This window comes from Manihot esculenta, chromosome 3 (assembly GCF_001659605.2).
Source record: "Manihot esculenta cultivar AM560-2 chromosome 3, M.esculenta_v8, whole genome shotgun sequence".
NCBI classification, from domain to species: domain Eukaryota; kingdom Viridiplantae; phylum Streptophyta; class Magnoliopsida; order Malpighiales; family Euphorbiaceae; genus Manihot; species Manihot esculenta.
Window position 1 is genome coordinate 2,924,248 of NC_035163.2, and position 18,733 is coordinate 2,942,980.

The 18,733-nt window shown below is 32.1% G+C and overlaps 2 protein-coding genes across 2 annotated transcripts; both read left to right on the forward strand.

Moving 5' to 3' along the window:
• The first annotated feature begins 2,275 nt into the window (after positions 1 to 2,275).
• LOC110611063 (putative transcription factor bHLH041) lies at positions 2,276 to 5,785 on the forward strand. The gene is given in 7 exon segments (XM_021751178.2): positions 2,276 to 2,548; positions 2,640 to 2,762; positions 2,855 to 2,960; positions 3,049 to 3,063; positions 3,136 to 3,966; positions 4,074 to 4,463; positions 5,571 to 5,785. Coding segments are annotated over 7 exon segments (1,674 nt in total). The 5' UTR covers positions 2,276 to 2,408; the 3' UTR covers positions 5,640 to 5,785.
• A 9,350-nt stretch (positions 5,786 to 15,135) lies between these two features.
• On the forward strand, positions 15,136 to 16,868 carry LOC110611025 (probable protein arginine N-methyltransferase 1; the record flags this gene model as incomplete). Its single annotated transcript, XM_021751124.2, has 5 exons — positions 15,136 to 15,288; positions 15,403 to 15,490; positions 15,718 to 15,833; positions 15,985 to 16,135; positions 16,460 to 16,868. Coding segments are annotated over 5 exons (714 nt in total), but the record flags the coding sequence as incomplete, so codon positions are not given.
• Between the last annotated feature and the right edge of the window lie 1,865 nt (positions 16,869 to 18,733).

Consider the following 18,733-nt stretch of genomic DNA (forward strand, 5'->3'; position numbering starts at 1 on the left):
GCAAAGATTAGAAATCAAAATTTCTTATTGAATTCTCGAAAATTGAAAAGTGTCTCAAACAGTCACGAAAATGACTATTTATAATAGAAAAAACTCTAATATGAAAAATTATGAAAAAATTCAAAAAAATAATAAAAATATAAAATTGACCCCGAAATGGAATTTTCTCCTCGAACTTTGTTACCAAGCCTATAGCCTTCATCACATTTCTTAAAGTCATGCATTTCAAAATTTCTTTTCCGAAAAGTTATTATGGGCTTCCAACAGATTTCGGCAGCAAAAATTAAGTCTGATCCAAATCTGCTATAAAATTCAAAACTAATTGTTTTGTATCAGTGGAGCCTTAGTTACTAATAATATCAAGCCAAAAAAAAAAATACAAATTAATATTAACATTCAAATTCACATTCACATCAAAATTTTCATAATACACAATTATATATATAATGGTATTATTAGAGTCATAAATCATGTCATAAAGTGATTGTTGTATACATATATCTACAACGATATATTATTGAAGCATAAATAGTGAGAATGAAAATTCAGCTGAATGTATATTACCTCTGAGATCTTGTTAATGAAGACTACATAAAATTTCTGATCTACCAACCCATCCAAGTATGAACTGGAAAAAAATTTCACAAAAAGAGGAATTAAGAATGCCAAAGTCATGCTTTGTTTGTATGTTGAAAAATTGTATGTTGTTTTTAGTAAAAACCATGTTAGAAAATTAATAAATTAACTATGATATGGTTTTTTTTTTAAAGAAATCAGGTTATGATGTTTTATAATTTAAATTTATTACATCATTGGCTGCACTAATGATTTTCTGTTAAGTTTTCTTGTATATATACATGATATTACCAATGAAATTAATATAAGTTTTTGCAGTTTTACATGGGAAAATTCTCACTCGGTAAAATATGAAAATTTTAAATTATATATAATAGTCAGCATGAAATTATTAAATAATTTAAATTAACCATTTTAGATTTAAGTGAAAAATGAATCTAAAAATTATTTGAGTTATTTTGAATCGAACTGTTTCAAACTTGGCGGTTATGCGTCTTTTCAACTTTATTTTATTTATTTTGTTTCCCATTTAAAAACCAACAAAAGAGCACTTTTCTTCTCTTGCAGAAGGTGAGGACCCAAAGCCAATGCACTAAAAAACTAATTTAGCAATAGATTTTGTTTTTCATTATTAATATAAAAAATTCTGTTGCTAATTAATTTTAAGGATGAATTGGCAATGGAAAAAAGTTCAATTTATATATTGCTCATTGCTAATTAAAATTGAAATATATATGAATAAAATATTTTTAATTATGATAATTATAATTAAATAAATTTTTAAGAACTTGTGTTTGGATTCCTTGTTGAATCAAACAATGGAGAAATAGAATAGAGAATTAATAATTTTGATTTTTGTGAAAAAGAAAGAAAATATAAAATAATATGAACAAATGGGTATGGTTGATTTGGAGAAGTCAGCAATGTAAGAGTCGCAATCAGGAAATTAAATCTGGGAATTAAAAAACACAATGGGAACATGATTTATAAGAAGTGTGAACAATTTGAATATTATTAGATGAATTTTCACTAATTTACTTCCATCTAAAAATATCTTTTTTTTTATTTTCTTTTCATATTCACATACACAAAATCCATACATCACTCTTACTCTTTTTATCAATCAAATGATGGAAATCAACCAATCATTCTTTGCTCTAAATAATAATAATAATAATAAATATAATAAATTAATATTTATTAATTTAATCTAATAATAAATATATCTGACTAAATTTAAAATATGTACGCGAACGATAGAAATAAAAACAAAAGGGAAAGGGACAGTCTGCCTTCCTCCCTTGACTATTTTCAAAGCCTCGCGAGGGTGGACTTTGACCTTTACTTTTCAAGCTTTTCCTTCCTCTCTCTACCTCATAAGAGATAAAATACTTAAATATTTATTATATTCATGAAAAATAAACTTTCAATTTTCTTAGTTGGTTTATAAAATTAATATTTGATACATAAGAAACTTCCATATATATTTTACTTTAGCAATAATGGTGGGCCCGTCTTCCTCCCTCTTCACATTTGTCAAATGGCTCGTGGTCATGATGGTCCTCATCATTGATATCTCCCTCCTACTACTTTTCAAAGGTTCCACTCCCATCTCATCCGATGATCACACCCAGCAAACTTGCAGCCCAATCTATAAATATATTGTTGCTGTTTTTCTACATGTAGCGAGACTTCTATATCTAGCTAGCCCCCCATTACCCAGTTTCCTTTGCTTTTCCATCATCAAATGAATCATTCATCCATGGAGATAAAAGGTAGAGAGACTATCAAATGACATAAGAAAAGGGAAAGAGTGTGCTGGTGGATCTCTCATGCAGCTGCTTCCACTTCACATGGATACCGTCTTCTCGCTCCCCAACGAAGCAGACCGTGCCACCTATCTTAGATCCCTAGTGCAGTCTTTTGGCTGTAATTACATTTGTCTTTGGTTTTACTTGCCTCAGCCAAACCAGTGCGTCCCCAATCTCTTGCTTTCCAATCTTAGTTGCACATGTTTTCTGTGTTGTCTAAATGGTTGCTTATGTTTGGTGCTTAACTAGAAGCCGTTTATACTTCTTGGATGGGTATTACGATGAAGAAACCAACGCAATTGGCTCTTCGACGGGAAGCTTAGCTCGGAGACTTTTTGATGAATATCGGCAAGAAGTGTTCTTCATTGTAAATGAGTATGCATGCTAGCCACAGCAATCTCTGTGTACTATGTCTTCTTCTGCTCTTATTTGTTGTCTGAAAATGCCTTCTTTGTTTCTTCTGTTAGCCGTGTTCCCGGAATGGCTTTTGTCAATGAACAACTCTACAGAGAGCTAAATGAATCTGAACTTCAAAGAATGGCATCTGCTGCTGTGCAGCAGCAATTCTACAAAGTAATTAATTAATCATTATAAAAAAAAAAAAGATTGCATCTTCATGAATAATCATTTCGAATTAATGGGATTTCTATTTATCTTGCAGGAAGCGAGGATCAAGGTTTGTTAACATGGAAGATGCTTATGTAAATATGTCTCTCATTGCTTAACATCTGTTTATCCTTAATTACAGACTGCAGTCTTTATCGGGTGCAGGAGTGGGGAAATTGAAATGGGCTGGTCCAACGGGATGACTCAAGTAAGAGAACAAATCAATAATCTTTATACGTTTCTGATTAAAGCTTCATCGTGATTACAGCATGTTTTTGACGAAGTCCAATTGAGTTTTCTCTTTCAGATTAACATGGAAAATCCATATTGGCCTTCATCATCTTCCTTGTCAATGAGGTCACTGTCCATGGATAGCGCAGATAGCTCTCCTTTGTTGTTCAATATTCCAAGCACGTCAAGCGCAGTCCAACAAGTCTCGCAATCTCTGCGACCAGTACCCACCACAACCAGCCCACTTCAACTGGCCATGCAATCTCTGCAGCCGGCACCGAGCACCACTAGCCCACTTCAACCTGCAATGCAATCAACCAGTAATCACCAAGTAGCCATGCGAGAATTTGCGCTGACGAGAAACGTTCATTTGCCATCCCAAGAAAGTGAAGATGCTGCAATGATTAGTGCCATTCTGGCAGTTCTAACATCTCCTTCCTCTTCTACAAATTCTTCAATAACATCTAACTTACCTTATAATTACTGCGAAAGGCAGAGAGCTAGTGCTTTCAAGAATTATCAAGCTCCCTCAAGACAAACGAGACAAAATTTACGCAGGCAAAGTATGCTTAAACGAGCAATTACTTATTACAGAAGCTTAAATATTGTGAGAAGGCAACATATGCTGGCAAGTCGCCCCTCCAACTCTCAGTTGCTCCACGTGATATCAGAGCGTAGAAGGCGTGAAAAGATCAATGAAACCTTTGAAGCATTGAGAAAACTTCTCCCTCCAGTAGCCAAGGTAGATATAAGAAACAAGTTCCTTTCTGCCATGCAAATGGAGTACTTAACATTTCATGCAAAGATCTAAGCTATGCACTAATTAGATTTTGATCTTGATGAATGTAGAAAGACAAAGCGTCAGTGCTTAATCGAACAAGGGAGTACTTAACCTCTCTGAATGCTGAAATCGAGAAACTTAGCAAGAAAAACAAGCAATTAGAAGCACAACTGCAACAACTACCTGCAGAAGAAGTTGCAGAAGAAGAAGGCAGTGAGTCCTCAAATGAAAGACTTGAACTCAGGGTTACACAAGTCTCTGAAACAACATCAGAAGAACAAAGAATCATCGACCTTCAAGTTGTAATAAGAGGAGAATCCCCTGTTCAAGAAATGTTGATTCGGATTCTCGAGTTCTTGAACCAAGTTAACAATGTGAACGTGATATTCATAGTAGCCAGTACACGAACAACAGAATCAAGATCTGCTAACCGTGTAAGGTTGAGACTGAAAATTGAGGTATGTGTTAACATCCACATACGTAGCATAAAGGCATATCTCTCTTTAATCGTGCAATTTTTAGACAATATGCTGACGAGTCCTAGGATGTTAGGATGATTGATTAGATTTTTTTTTTTTCTCTTAAACCAGATAGAGATTTCAACCTTGATAAATAAAGTAAATATTCATCAGATCTAGTAGGATTTATACACTTAAACAAATGTTATGCATTTAATATTATATATTTAAGCTAGAGTTGATCAATATTAACGGGTGCATATATATTTTAGGTTTTTCCTCCATTTTTCCACTTTTCATCCAAAGGTTTCTTCCTCTACTTATTCATGTATTCGGTCGAAAATGATCTAAATAATTTTTGAATCTACTTATTACTTAGTCCAAAATAATTAATCCAAATTATTTAGTAGTTTCGTACTAGTTATTATATATAATTTTGATTTTCCGCATTCCACCGATGTAGGACGGAGCTGAATTTCACACTCTTCCCAAATAAATTTGTAACACACTCGTCACAACTAAATTGTTAACTCAGAATCGAATTCTAGGGTTTTGTGGTTCGCTAGTATCTCGACCGGTTTCATCTCGTCTCACACGGCTAATTCTTCCCTCGCAGGCCTATTAGCTCTGCACAATTCATGGTGGTTTTGATACCAATTGAAACAGTCAAATCCAAACTGATTCAAATAAATTTTAAATTTATTTTTCACTCTCAAAATGATTAATTCAAATTATTTAATGGTTTAGTAATAACTATTATATATAATTTTAATTTTTTATATTCCGATGATGCACCTAAACACATTTTTTTCTAATTAATTTAGAGATTTTTCTTAATGGCATTGATTAATGACAATGACCCTTGCCACCCCATGTTACATGTTTTCTAATTCTAGGAAATGAGATGTTACATGTTTTCTAATTCTAGGAAATGAGAAGGAAAGGAGTGTCGGAAAATGATAGGGAGTTATTATTGATTTTTGGGTGTTAAATAATAATAATAATAATAATAATAATAATAATCATAATAATAATAATAATAATAATAAGTGGTAAAGTGATAGGGTGAGGGGAATAATTAATATATTTGGTTTGTTGAATGTGTAGGGTGAAGAATGGGAGGAGTCTGCCTTCCAGGAAGCAATAAGAAGAGTTGTTGCTGACCTGGCACAGTAACACTGACACTGACATTTTTCAACTCTGTCTCTTCTCACGTTTGGAAAAATTATAGTGTGAATCTGTTATTTTTATATTATGAAATGACAAACTATTATAAATTTTACAACTTGTTCAATTTTTTTTTAATTTTAGAGTATACTTTAATATAGAATTACAGAAATAATTATCTACTTTTGAGCTTATGCATATGTCAAATAGAGAAATTATTAATTATTATTATTTTTTAATTAATTATTAATTATGTGTGGCTAACATTTATATAAAATATTATTAAAATAAAAAATATTTATCTTGACAGGATTTTTAAAATATAAATAAATGAGTTATGTTATGAAGAAATAGATAAAAATTATTTTATTTCCTTAAGCAATGCTGCCTTAAGTTCTGTTTTGGCGGCGCCACGTCGATCTTGCTTGTTTAATTAGGTCATGCATTACTTTTCTTCTCGAACGTGAAGAAAGACCATGCATCAGTCTAAAGCCATTCATACACATACACGTCCAATTTTCAAGAATTCATAGTTAGCTTCGATTTAGAATAATTAAGCATACAAGTCCCACTTAAATAATTATAATTTTTTAAATGAATTTTTACGTTAATAAATTAATTAAAATTACAAGAAATAATAAATAAATTAAAAATATTAAAAATAATAATCAAACTTGTTATTCTATCTAGTATTTTTTAAAAAACTTATAATTTTTTTTTTAATAATAGAGTTTTTTTTTAACTCAAAATTAGAAATTGAAAGAATAGAATTTAAAATTTTTTATATTTATTAAATCTGTAAGTGATTATAATTAATAGTTTTTTTTAAATAAATTCAACTAAACGAAAATAATATACTTTTAATGATTGAATCTCCATGGAAGATGATAAAATATTATTTTTTATTATATAATTATTTAATTTTATTTTGTCTAGTTCAAACTCAAAAAAAAAATAATATTTCTTATGAGTGTGTTGAGGAGCTGGTGGGAGAAGAAACAAGTAACCATCAATATGAGCTACCTAGAAATTAACTAAATTTGATTTAGTATATTATATTATTTTGGAATTACCCAAATTGTTTGTGTTTGAACAATGTCAAAGAGACTCAGACTTTTTAATTCAATGATTCATTTTTCAAACTTGATTTTTTTTTAATTCTATACTATTAATTAAAAGAAAAAAATTTCTTCAAAAGTAAGAGTTTTCTACCAAATCAAAAGAAGAAAATTTTCAAATGCATGTGTCTTTGTTCAATCAATCATTTAACAACCCAGTGATAAGAGTTTTCCACAGAAGTTAACCACTTGCAAAAAGGAAGAGCCCTCCAAACATTGCACCTGCATCTAGAGAGCTGGTTCGTTGGTCTTTACGGTTCAAATTAATTCCAATTCTATATGATTTCAATTTAAAAATGGCTACAATTTAAAATGATTATGGTTTAAATCCGCTTTAATATAATTTTGTTAACTCTTATCGGAAATCTGTTAAAATTATTATTTTATTCAAATACATATATTTGTAAAATTTAGATATATAATAGATTATTTAAAAAAATTTTAGAAATAAATCAACCAATATAATTTAAATATATCCATGACGCAGAAATTGAATTGATGACATGATCGGAATGAAACTGTGTTGTGACTGGTTGAAACCTACAAGAGAGAAAATATGAGATAGTGGTGGGTGCTCACGGCATTCCCTCCGACGCTCAAGTCAGTACCTTGAAGTTAGAGAAAATACAATAGATTACTTAGAGTTTCAGTGGTGTTAGAGATACCGTATCTTTATATTTGTAGTTCTTCAATTTTTATACTTTAAAAGATAAAAATAAATATAGTATTTTTCTGATAATCTGGCGGTGATGTGGCCGTCTGCTTGATATGGGGTGTCGCCAGCCATTAAGTGGAAACTCCGCGATCACAGGTGTAATGCTAGGCCGTACCAAATAACGGTAACTTAGTATGAAGGCTCGCCTCGTCAAGGAAAGGGCGAGTCTTCTGGCAGTGACTTGAGTATTAAAGTATCTAGATCTTATCTTTCTTGTGCTCCTACGTGTCTGATCCTTACCACATGTCCTTACTTAGTAGTGACAGCTTACGCCTTACTTTGAGCGGATGTTACGTAATATTAGAGGTCCCCCGCTGGTCTTTGATTCTTCATATTCGAAGGAGACATCTTTTATCGAGATCTAGGACACGTGGCCCATTGAGATTGGTTTCTTGCTGCTCATGTTGTTTCGCCTACCAATCCTTTTGATGACTACTGCAATGTTTATCATGCCTCATTTAACGCCTACCATCGAAACCATCTTTATAAAGGTCCATCGTCTTCTCCAAGCATCACTTCTGTGCCCTTCTGCAACTTCTTTCTTCACTTTACGACTCCCTTATCATTTCTATTAAGGTCTTTACCTTTCTCATGATAACTTTGTTGTCCTTTTTTAATATGGATAGGAACACCTATTCCTTTCCTAGTGGGGTCTCTATTTTCATCTCCTCCTCCAATGGCCCCACTCGAGTACCAGTCCCATTATTCCATTGAGGGAGGCCCCCGAGAACGAAGGTAGCTCTCTTAGTGATATCACACCTGTTTTCTCATATACCGACGTGGATCGTTTATATGACACATATCACATTCCTTGGAATTCTTTTCAAATTTTTGCTCCTTCTCCCTGCGTTCGTACTAACGACTTGATCCCCGCCAGCAATACCATCATCGTCTTCGAGGAGCAGTTGAAGACGGGTCTTCGCTTCTCTTTAGACCCCTTCTTCATGGAGGTCCTTCGGTTTCACAATTTTTCAGTTGCCCAGCTTCGTTCTAATGGCTGAAGAATCTTGGTAGTCTTTCGATTCATGTGCTTTAACAATCACATTGAACCAAGCGTAGCACTTTTCTCCTAGCTATACCAACTGGGTACCCGTAAAAATAAAGAGTTCTTGCATTTTAGCAGTTGAAGTACTTAAATATTTTTTATTAGATGCCTTCTTCTTTGAAACGGTAGAAAAATAAGCTTTTTATCCTCCGTCATCGTACGCTAGAGGTTTTAGGCGCCTTCAAACCAGTTGGCATTATTGGATAGAGTTGAAAAAGGATGGGGTTCGTTCGAGGAGAGAGGAAGACGATGCTTTAGCTTTTCTTATAACAATGGCTAAACCCTTAAGGAAGATTGATATTACTTAGGCAGTGAGGAATGCCATTTTATTCTGGCAGAGTCATCTACCAGCAAGCCAAACCCATGCTCCTCACTCACACATCCTTCCCGAAAGTAATCCATTATCTTAGGATTAAGGTACTTCTCTTTTTATCCTTTTTATTTTTTGACTAACTTTCTTACTTTTTCTTTTTTCTGCAGATATGGTTGGGTTCAACAGATTCGCTTAGGCCTCACGTGCTGCTCAAAAGGGTAAGGCTATTGCTAGTCCCCCTACTAAACGTGCTCGCCCTTTGAAAGTGGAAATAGTACTTCCTCCCCTCCCTCTCCAATCTACGGCTAAGGAGTTGGAACCCCTTCAGCCTGAATCTTCAACCCTGGATGCTTCTGCTTCAGCCTCAACTCCTAAGCTCCTTGTTGATGCCCTTTCTTCCTCCATTCCTGCGAGTGTGGGGATCGAGTCTTCCTAGTCTGCGGGCATTCAACACTTGGCCTTGGCGCTTAACAGCGCGCCTTTGCTCCTTGATGACCCTTCTTTGGGTCTTCTTCTAATCAAGAGTGTCCCGAGGCCTGCAGATCATCATCACTTGAATGAGGTTGAGATGAACGGGCTGTTTGTTAATGCTTTTCATTCTGCACTGGAGGGTGCCCTCTGCGCCTATATGACCAAGGAGTGTTTTAGAGCCTTGAGTCGAGAATTTGGTGCAAACAGACACACAGGGAGCTCTTAGTCGAGGAATGTTCAAGCTTGAAGACTTGGGTTACCAAAATAAAGGGTACGATGAAGGAGAACTTAGAGTCGGTGGACAAGTTTTAGGCTGATCTTGACGTGACCTTTGCTTCTAACATGAGCTTTGAGGGTCAGGCTAAATCCATCGAGGATCAAGTGGCCCTGTTGCAGTGCCAAGTCTTGGAGCTGCACGCTCAAGTTGAGGATAAGGGTGTAATCGAATCGAGTCGAGTCAAGCTAAGCTTTGTAAAGCTCAGGCTCATTTATTAAAAATTTTTATAAGCTCGAGCTCGAGCTCTAATATTAAGCTCGAGCTCTAATATTAAGCTCGAGCTCTAATATTAAGCTCGAACTCGACTTAAAAATTAAATACTATAATCGAGCTCGACTCGTGAAAAACTCATTTAAACTAATAACGAGCCTAATTGAAACTCGAGCTCAAAAACTCGATTAAAAAGCTCGTTTAAACTAATAACGAGACTAATTCAAGCTCAAGCTCAAAAACTCGATTAAAAAACTTGTTAACAAAATTTAATTAATTTAAATTTTTAAATATTAAAATTTTAAACTAAAAGGTTAAAAGAGACTTTAATAAAATTAAATATAATTTAATTAAAGTCTGCTATAACCAAATCCTTAATTTAAAATATAATAGAAAGTGAATACTTATAGATGAGTTTTACCCTCTATCTCTATAAGTTTTCGATGTGGGATAGTGGATATTGTTTCAGTAACCTTCAATACCTCATATAAAATAATGCTTAAATTTTTATTTTTCATTATTTAGATTTTAATATTTAAATCTTTTATTTTTTATTATTTAGGTTTTAATATTTAGATATTTATTTATTTATAATATCAAATAATATTTATTATTTAAATATTAATTATATAAAATATATTTAATATAAGATTAACGATATAATATTAAATTTAATAATTATTTATTTAAATATTTATATTACATGAAAAATTAATTGAAATATATATAATAAATATATAAATCTATATATAAACGGTGAGAGAGAGAGTTTCTTTTTAAATTACATAGTTCTTTTTAAATTACATAATTTTAGTTAAATCTATATAATTTTATTGTTAGTATCAATAGACATTTTTATATAAAATTTATTAATATATTATCATTGATTATTCATATGTTATCATTTCATTATTTATATATTACTATTTATTTTTATTTAAATATATAATTTATATTAAATTATTTTATTGTATGAAAAATACTATACATATAATATAAATATAAAATATTACATAAAATAAATATATTAATATAAGTATAATCAATTTAAATTATATAATTATATATATACACATTATACTCAATCATATTGATTTATATTTAAATCATATAAAAATTTTAATTTATAAATTTAAGCGAATAATATTAAGTATGAAAATAATTATACAAATACATATATAAACATATGAAAGTAATAATAATAATAATAGTTTATAAGAGATTTAATAGTTTAAAAAGAGTGTCTATACATATAGTGAAAAATAAATATATAAATGAATATTAAGAAATAAAAATATAAAAATTAACAATATATATAGTAAATAGATTAAGTGGCAAAGGGTGTAATGCTCATCGAGTCTGATCGATGAGCATCTTCACGAGCTTGCTCGATGAACATCTTAACGAGCCTGTTCACGAGCATATTCATGAGTATCTTAATAAGCCTATTTACGAGTCTCTTAATGAGTTTGTTCACGAGCCTCTTAACGAGCCCGTTTACAAGCCTCTTAAGGAGTCTGGTCACGAGCCTCTTAACGAGTCAGCTCACGAACCTTAACGAGGTGAATACTACGGAGTTCAAGTTTGACTCGTTTAATAAACGAGCCCAAAAATTAAGCTCGAACTCAGCTCGTTTAGAAATCGAATCGAGCCCGATCGAGTTTTTATCGAGCCGAGTCTCAAATAGCTCACGAATAGTTTGGTTCATTTACAGCCCTAGTTGAGGAGGCCTGGGCTGACTCTACCATGGTCATCGAGCTTGAGGCAAAACTCAAGGAGATAGTGGCCTAGGTGATCAAGCATAAATTAGGCACATTTTTTCTATTATTATTGATGCTAAATTACACATTTTCTAGCTAATTTTGTGCTTTTGATAATATTTTGCAGAAAATGATGAAAAATGAAGATTTGGTGAAAAATGGCCTAAAATGCATGAAAGCTTATTTGGCCGGAGCAATTTGTGCAAATCACCCTCAAGAATAACCAAGGAGGCTGCACAAGTACCAGAGCGGGGATATATTTGTTCAAGGCCAGGATTCTGTGAAGAAGGAGCTGATGAATGTAATACCCGGCTAAACTCCAGTATCAAAATTTTCACTTTTTAATGGAATCTCCATCGGAATCCAAACTCTCAAAACTAGAATCTTTAGAAGGGTAAAGTAGGATTTTCATAAAATGAATTTGAAATTTTTAGAGTTGTGTAAAAAAAAAAAGAGTTTTGAAAAGGTTTTAAGGTTTGGCCGCTGAACCTTCAAGTTCGGCCGCCGAAGGTGGTTCCTCCGGCCGCCGAAGGTGGTTCCTCCAGCCGCCGAAGGTGGTTCCTCTAGCCACCTATAAAAGGGACTCTGCCCGAAATGGAGAGTACATTCTCCAAAAAAAAAAAAAAAAAAAACCCCAAAACATAAGTTGATGGAAGTCTCATCGATTTGACAATACTTGGTCCTGTCTCATTTTTCTGTCTTCTCGGGATTGAGCTTCGGCGACCACCTAATTTCTTTATCATTTTTTCTGATCTACATCAAGATACAAGTTCGTGAGTCACTTAGCAGACTGTAGTTCTTATACTCACTTTATTCTTCCTTCTTTTGCGAGATGGAGTAGCTCCTGTGATCTCCTTCATAAACTCGTCCCTCGGGCTTTTGACTGGGCTTTTAACTTGGCCCTCTTGTCTTTTTTTAGTGCCTAGACCTCATCATCTAACCTTATATACTTCTGGGTCTTGTCTATCAATTGTTGGTATGTTATGGCCGGATTTTTAATTAAAGAATCTATGAATTTAATGTTGCGAGTTCCTTTTTTTCAATGCCTTACATTCTATCTCATGATTCAACTCTTCCACTTGTATGGTTTTAGCATTGAAACGAGAAATAAAACTCTTTAAAGACTCATTCTCTTCCTGCCCTGGCGGATCTTCCGCAGGTCAGAAAAAAAGTTTTTTGCGAGGTATGCAAGTGATAAATCTGGATTTGAATATCATAGCGAACTATGTAAAGTTTTGGATTAAATCTGGGCTTAGGTGTTGATACCATTTATGAGCCAAACCCGTGAGTGTTGACGAAAACACTCGGCATAATACAAAATCATTGATATTCTAAAACTTCATTGTCGTCCTTAAAATGGTCAGATGACTTATGGGGTCTGCTGTTCCATCATAATTGTCTATGCTGAGCAGTTTCAATTTGGCGGGAAAAGTTTTTACTAATATTTCTTCCAAAAGAGGCGAGACACCATCTAAATTGAAATCTTCTTCTTGTTCTTTTTTGTATCTTTGTACGACCCGTACTACCTTCCAGTCCACTCCTTTTAGATCCTCGTCTGACTCATCTTCAAATTTGGACCTTCCTTTATGTCGCAATTTGGTCACTTCTATTTGGGCCCTTGGGATGTCTATAGAGACTTCATCTCTTCTTTCGGGGTCCATTTTAGACACCTCTTCTCGAGCCTTATATTGCCCAAAAGTAGCTTGCAACCTTAGGATATACTAGAATATCTGCTCGTTGTTTAAATTATTAAGATTTGCTTTGTTGATCACTGGGGGCGTGTTTTCTCGGTTATTTAGGGCAGAGGAAATGATAAATCCGTCGTTGGTAGCGATATTGACAGCAGTTGTAGGACTTCTGGCCATTTTAAGTGAGAGAAGATGATAGAAAACCGATCATGATCCAAAAAGGGGTTTAATGGATTTTCCGGTAATTTAACCAAATGATGATGTAGAAATTGGATTGATGATGTGATCAGAATGGAACTGTATTGTGACTGGTTGAAACCTGTAGGAGAAGAAACGTGAGGCAGTGGGTACCCACCCCGACGCTCAAATAAGTACTTTGAAGTATAGAGAGAATACAATAGATTACTTAGAGTTTGAATGGTATTAAAGATAGTATATCTTTGTCTATGTAGTTCTTCTACCTTTATACTGTAATAGATAAAAATGAATATAATATTTTTTTGATAATCCGATGGTCGTCCACTCGATATGGGGTGTTGCCAACCATTAGACAAAAAACCCACGATCACAAGCGTAATGCTAGGACATGCCAAATAATAATAACTTTGTGTTTGATCTTTACCACGTGTCCCTACTTAATAGTGATAACTCACGCTTTATTTTGAACGAATATATATTTAAATGAGTTAATCTTCAATTGGAGATATCCATAACCAATTCTTACTAAATGGTTAAATTGAAACTGTTTGATTGGTGTGAGTTTGAATTTAATCTCGATTAATTTCAATTTAGATTAGAATCCGAACACAATAAATCTATTAAATTCAAGGAAGCTTTGCTTTTTATAGTTTCCTCATTTTATCTCAACTTCCATACCTTGTACTTTTCCAATTTCTAATTTACTTTAAAAGCTGGTGGATCCTCCTTCTAGAAACCAGTCTCTGTCTTTCCAAAATCTTCTCTATATCTTGGCTAATTTTCTTCCTCCAATCAAGTTATGATGGCAGTTTTCTTTTGTGGGTAAGTGCAGACCAAAAAAATAGATGCATATATTCAACTTTAAGTCCCTCTAAAGTTATATTTACATAGGACTTGTAGAAATCAGATGATGATTGTTTAAATACTAAAGTAATAAAAAAAAATCTTTTATTACTTTAATCATTCGCCGATTACTATCAAAATAAGAAAAGTGAAATTCATTCACCAAATGGGCCTTTGTATAAAGAAATTAAGTTTTCCTGGCTCATTTTCTTCATCATTTCAATTGTGAACAACTTTAGCTCTTTATTTTTCATTAGTATTTATCATTTATTTTTCTGGAATAAACTCTCCTATGCATTGTATATCATTATTGTTCAATATAAAAGCCTTCCTTTATTACTCTCTCACTCACCCCTTCAATTTCTATTCCCTTTCTGTTTTAATTTCCTCTTCACTTTTCTACTTGCTTTTCCGATTTAACATAGACATTTAAAGTATGTAAGTAGAAAAGGTTTGATATTCTTATATATCTTAGCAATTTTTTGTTATTTTAAAGCCTTATTTCAATATAAGGACTTCATTTGCAAGTGCTCTACGATTGTAAATCAAATATTTATATGTAAATTCAATAGACACAAGTTAATTAATTATGCAGACATTATTAAGTTTTTTTCTAATATGAGATCGAGCTTATGATACCATTATTCAAGATAATAAGAACAATTGATAAATTTGAAGAATATGAGATTTTTGTTATTTTTTTTAAAATATAGTTGTAAATATTATTCTGTTAATACTAGATGGATCCATCCAGATAATAAGATGTGTATGTTAAGAGTTAAGGAAAGTGGCTATATTCCTTCTAATTCTATTTCTATATTCCTTCAAAGTAGTCAGTGACTCTGCCCTTTTTTTCTTAAATAAAATATTGTTACAGTTGTAACGGTTTTGAAGGGAAAGATTGAAGAAATTGAGCTACCAGTTGCTAAAGTAGATATTATAATTTCAGAGTGGATGGGATATTTTCTATTGTATGAAAATATGTTAAACACGGTCCTCTATGCACGAGATAAATGGCTTGTAAGTTGTATTTCATTTTTCACTTTATTCTCCAGAACATTGTTATATCAATTGTAGTTCTTTGATATAAGAAATCAATGGTGTCAACTTTTCTTGTGCTTTGCTGGTTTTCAGGTCAGTGATGGAATTCTTCTACCAGACAAAGCTTCCCTTTATTTGACAGCCATTGATGATGCAAACTACAAAGAAGATAAGATTGAATGTGAGTCTCTTGAATTTCTAATGCATACAAGTATATTTTTTAGTTGTTTTCTTTAGGCTCCAAAATTTGGATAGTTTTGGGGACTCTTCTCTCATATCAATTCCATGAATGGGGCTTTTAGTTTTTCTTAGACTTTCTCTTCTATGCATGTGTTTCTGTAAGCTGAAAAATTATTGGATCTTGTTTGTAATGGTTGTTTGGTCCCTTTTGCTCTCACACTACTCCAGTTTGGAATAATGTGTATGGCTTTAACATGAGTTGCATCAAGAAGCAAGCCATCATGGAACCTCTTGTTGATACTGTTGATCAGAAACAAATTGTCACAGACTGCCAGCTCCTCAAGGTGGGATATGCATAAACTTGTGTGTGTGCCAAAAACACGTATGTGCATGTAGACAAGGATGTATGCTTGTTTAAAAATTTTTTGGTCTATACTTTTGTTGGGTGTTCTTCCCTGTTTTGGTGATCGTTTGGTTTACTTCACCTCATTTTAGATTATGAATATCTCTCAAATGGTTTCTGGGGACGCTTCCTTCACAGTTCCTTTTAAGCTTGAGGCTGAGCGGGATGATTACATCCATGCCTTGGTGGCCTACTTTGATGTGTCATTTACCAAATGTCACAAGTTAATGGGCTTCTCTACAGGTTAATCTTTTTTTTATTTATGCTTTTATGTGCTGTTTGTCTAGTCATTTGGATTAGATGCTTGTCTTTGTAAAATTCAATGAGTTTGAAGGTCACCTCAAAAATACTACACATTTCATTACTTTGAGCATCGTCATCACGAGACTAATACAAGTCTAAAGTTAAAAGTTAGAATGACAACTTGACAGTAGGTGGGGGATTGTACGCGGCCAGTTGGTTGTGTGTTGTGCCTGAACAATGCTCTGTCCATTGTCTACATTTCATTCTTATAATAGCATATTGGGGAAGACTTTATGCTTCTCTGACGAACTCAAATCAATGCAGGGCCAAGATCACGGGCTACACACTGGAAGCAAACGATTCTGTACCTAGAAGATGTGTTAACTATATGTGAAGGGGAAGTCTTATCTGGGAACATGACTGTCGCACCGGACCAAAAAAATCCTCGCAACATTGATATAATGATCAAATATGCATTGAATGGGCAGCGGTGTGTGGTCTCAAGAACTCAATATTATAAGATGCGGTGAAGTAATCTACATGTTATTCAAAATTCAAAGCACTAGTGGCAAAGGTGATGCTTAACCACAACTTCTATCTAGTAAGTTGATTTCTATTTGGGAGCTGAGTGTATTTCTTATTTCTCTCTGTTCAAGAATTGAGAGAGTTGTGGGCTTGGCTTCCCTTACATGTATCTTGCCTGCAATTTTTGGCAATCCCCTTTTACGTATTTGCAAAGGGGAATGAGAATCTAACGCTGAAATTTTGAGTTTTAATTTTTCAAGACCTTAATTGTATTGTTTTAAGTGGTTGGAAATTGAATCTTATTTCTTCACCGTACACCTTATGTCCCCTATGATTTGCAAGAAATTACTTTTCAGGCGATTCCGTTCATAGTGAGCGGGGTTTAGGTCGTCTCAAAATTAGTCTTCCAACTTTATTTCTGTAATCAATTAGAATCTTATTATTATTATTGTTAGTATTATTAATTTCTTTCCATCTGAGTTGAAATTTGAGAGCTTACCCCCTTGAGTTAAAAGATAGTATATATATTGTAATTTGCTGTTAATTTTTTTAAAATTCAATGTTCTAATCTTTGCAAATTAAAAGGTTTAACAATTTTTTATTCAATGGGTTTTATTTTTTAATCTATTGTTTATTATTATTTAATTATGTGTTATTTTAAATATGAATATGTAAACTTTGAGTATATATATAATAAAATATATTTTTATCTTACTAATAATTATTTTAAACTCTAGAAAAATATTCATATGGTAAATATGAAAATATAATGTTAAAAAATAAAGAATAAGAGTAATTTATAGTGAAAATTTTGAGATATTGACAGAATTTATAATTTTATTTATTATTTTTTTATAATAAAGAATATAATTTTTAAAATTTTATTTTATTAATAAAATAATTTTTATGTTAAATTTACTACTAAATTAATTATAAACTGAAAATTAATTTAAATTAAAAAAATTATTATTTATATTAAAATAAAAAAAATTTATTATTTATTTTTTTAGTATTGTCATTATTTATAAATTAATCTGTATTTTTTAAAATTTATTAAAAGTTATTATCTTTTTTTTTTCATTCATTTCATTTATTTTTATCGTTAATTTATTAAGAAAAAAATTAAATTATTTTTCTCTTAAATTAATTCTTATTCCTTTGAAGGACTTTTGATATTTCGTCGGTGTCATCCCTTGGACGACATTGGAGAAGAATGTTAATATTGGTAAAATTTTAAAAACTTTTCATATATGGTGGTGGTTGTTGATCACTTGTAAAATTGTCGCGTACAATTAAAAAGCAACGAACTAACAAGAAAGCAATGAACTAACATCAAGGCATAATTGGAGTAGAGTTTGATTGAATGTGAAAGAGAATGAAATTGTCGCATCCGAGAAGGCTTCTTAATATCATCAGTAAGTCCATCCATACAGAGCATCGACGGAACAATCTTTATTAAAGGATTTAGCTTTTAATTTTAATTTTTAAATATACTTTATATTTATTTAACTTCAACTTCAGGTAGTTAATTTGATTTGAGATTGTTATTATTGAGATTATTGATTTATATATTGATTCAATATTTCAATTTAAGAGTTTGTGAGAATTTTTAGTTTTATTGTAAATGGAAGATTTTTTATTTTTAGTGGATATATGTTCAATTATGTTATAATAAGTGAAGTGTGAGTTTCTACGAGGTGAATTTTTCTTTAATTTTATAATAGAAACTACTTTATATAAATTGTTATGAATTTTACTAATATATTATATTAGAATAGAAATTCGAGTGATTTCGTAATATCCATCGATAATCTTTATATTTTTTAATTTTTATTGAAATTTAATTTTGAATTTTGAATTTTGGATATATTTTATATTTATTTAATATTAAGTAGTTAGTTTGATTTGAGATTGTTATTATCGATATTATTGATTTGTGCATTAATTAAAGTTTCAATTTAAGAGTTCTTATTTTCTTGCACCAAAAACAGGTCTCTTGGCTGAAAAAGAGATTGGCACCCACGTTGATACTACCAATAGAGTCGCTAAATCTGCGAGAACTGTTGGAAATAA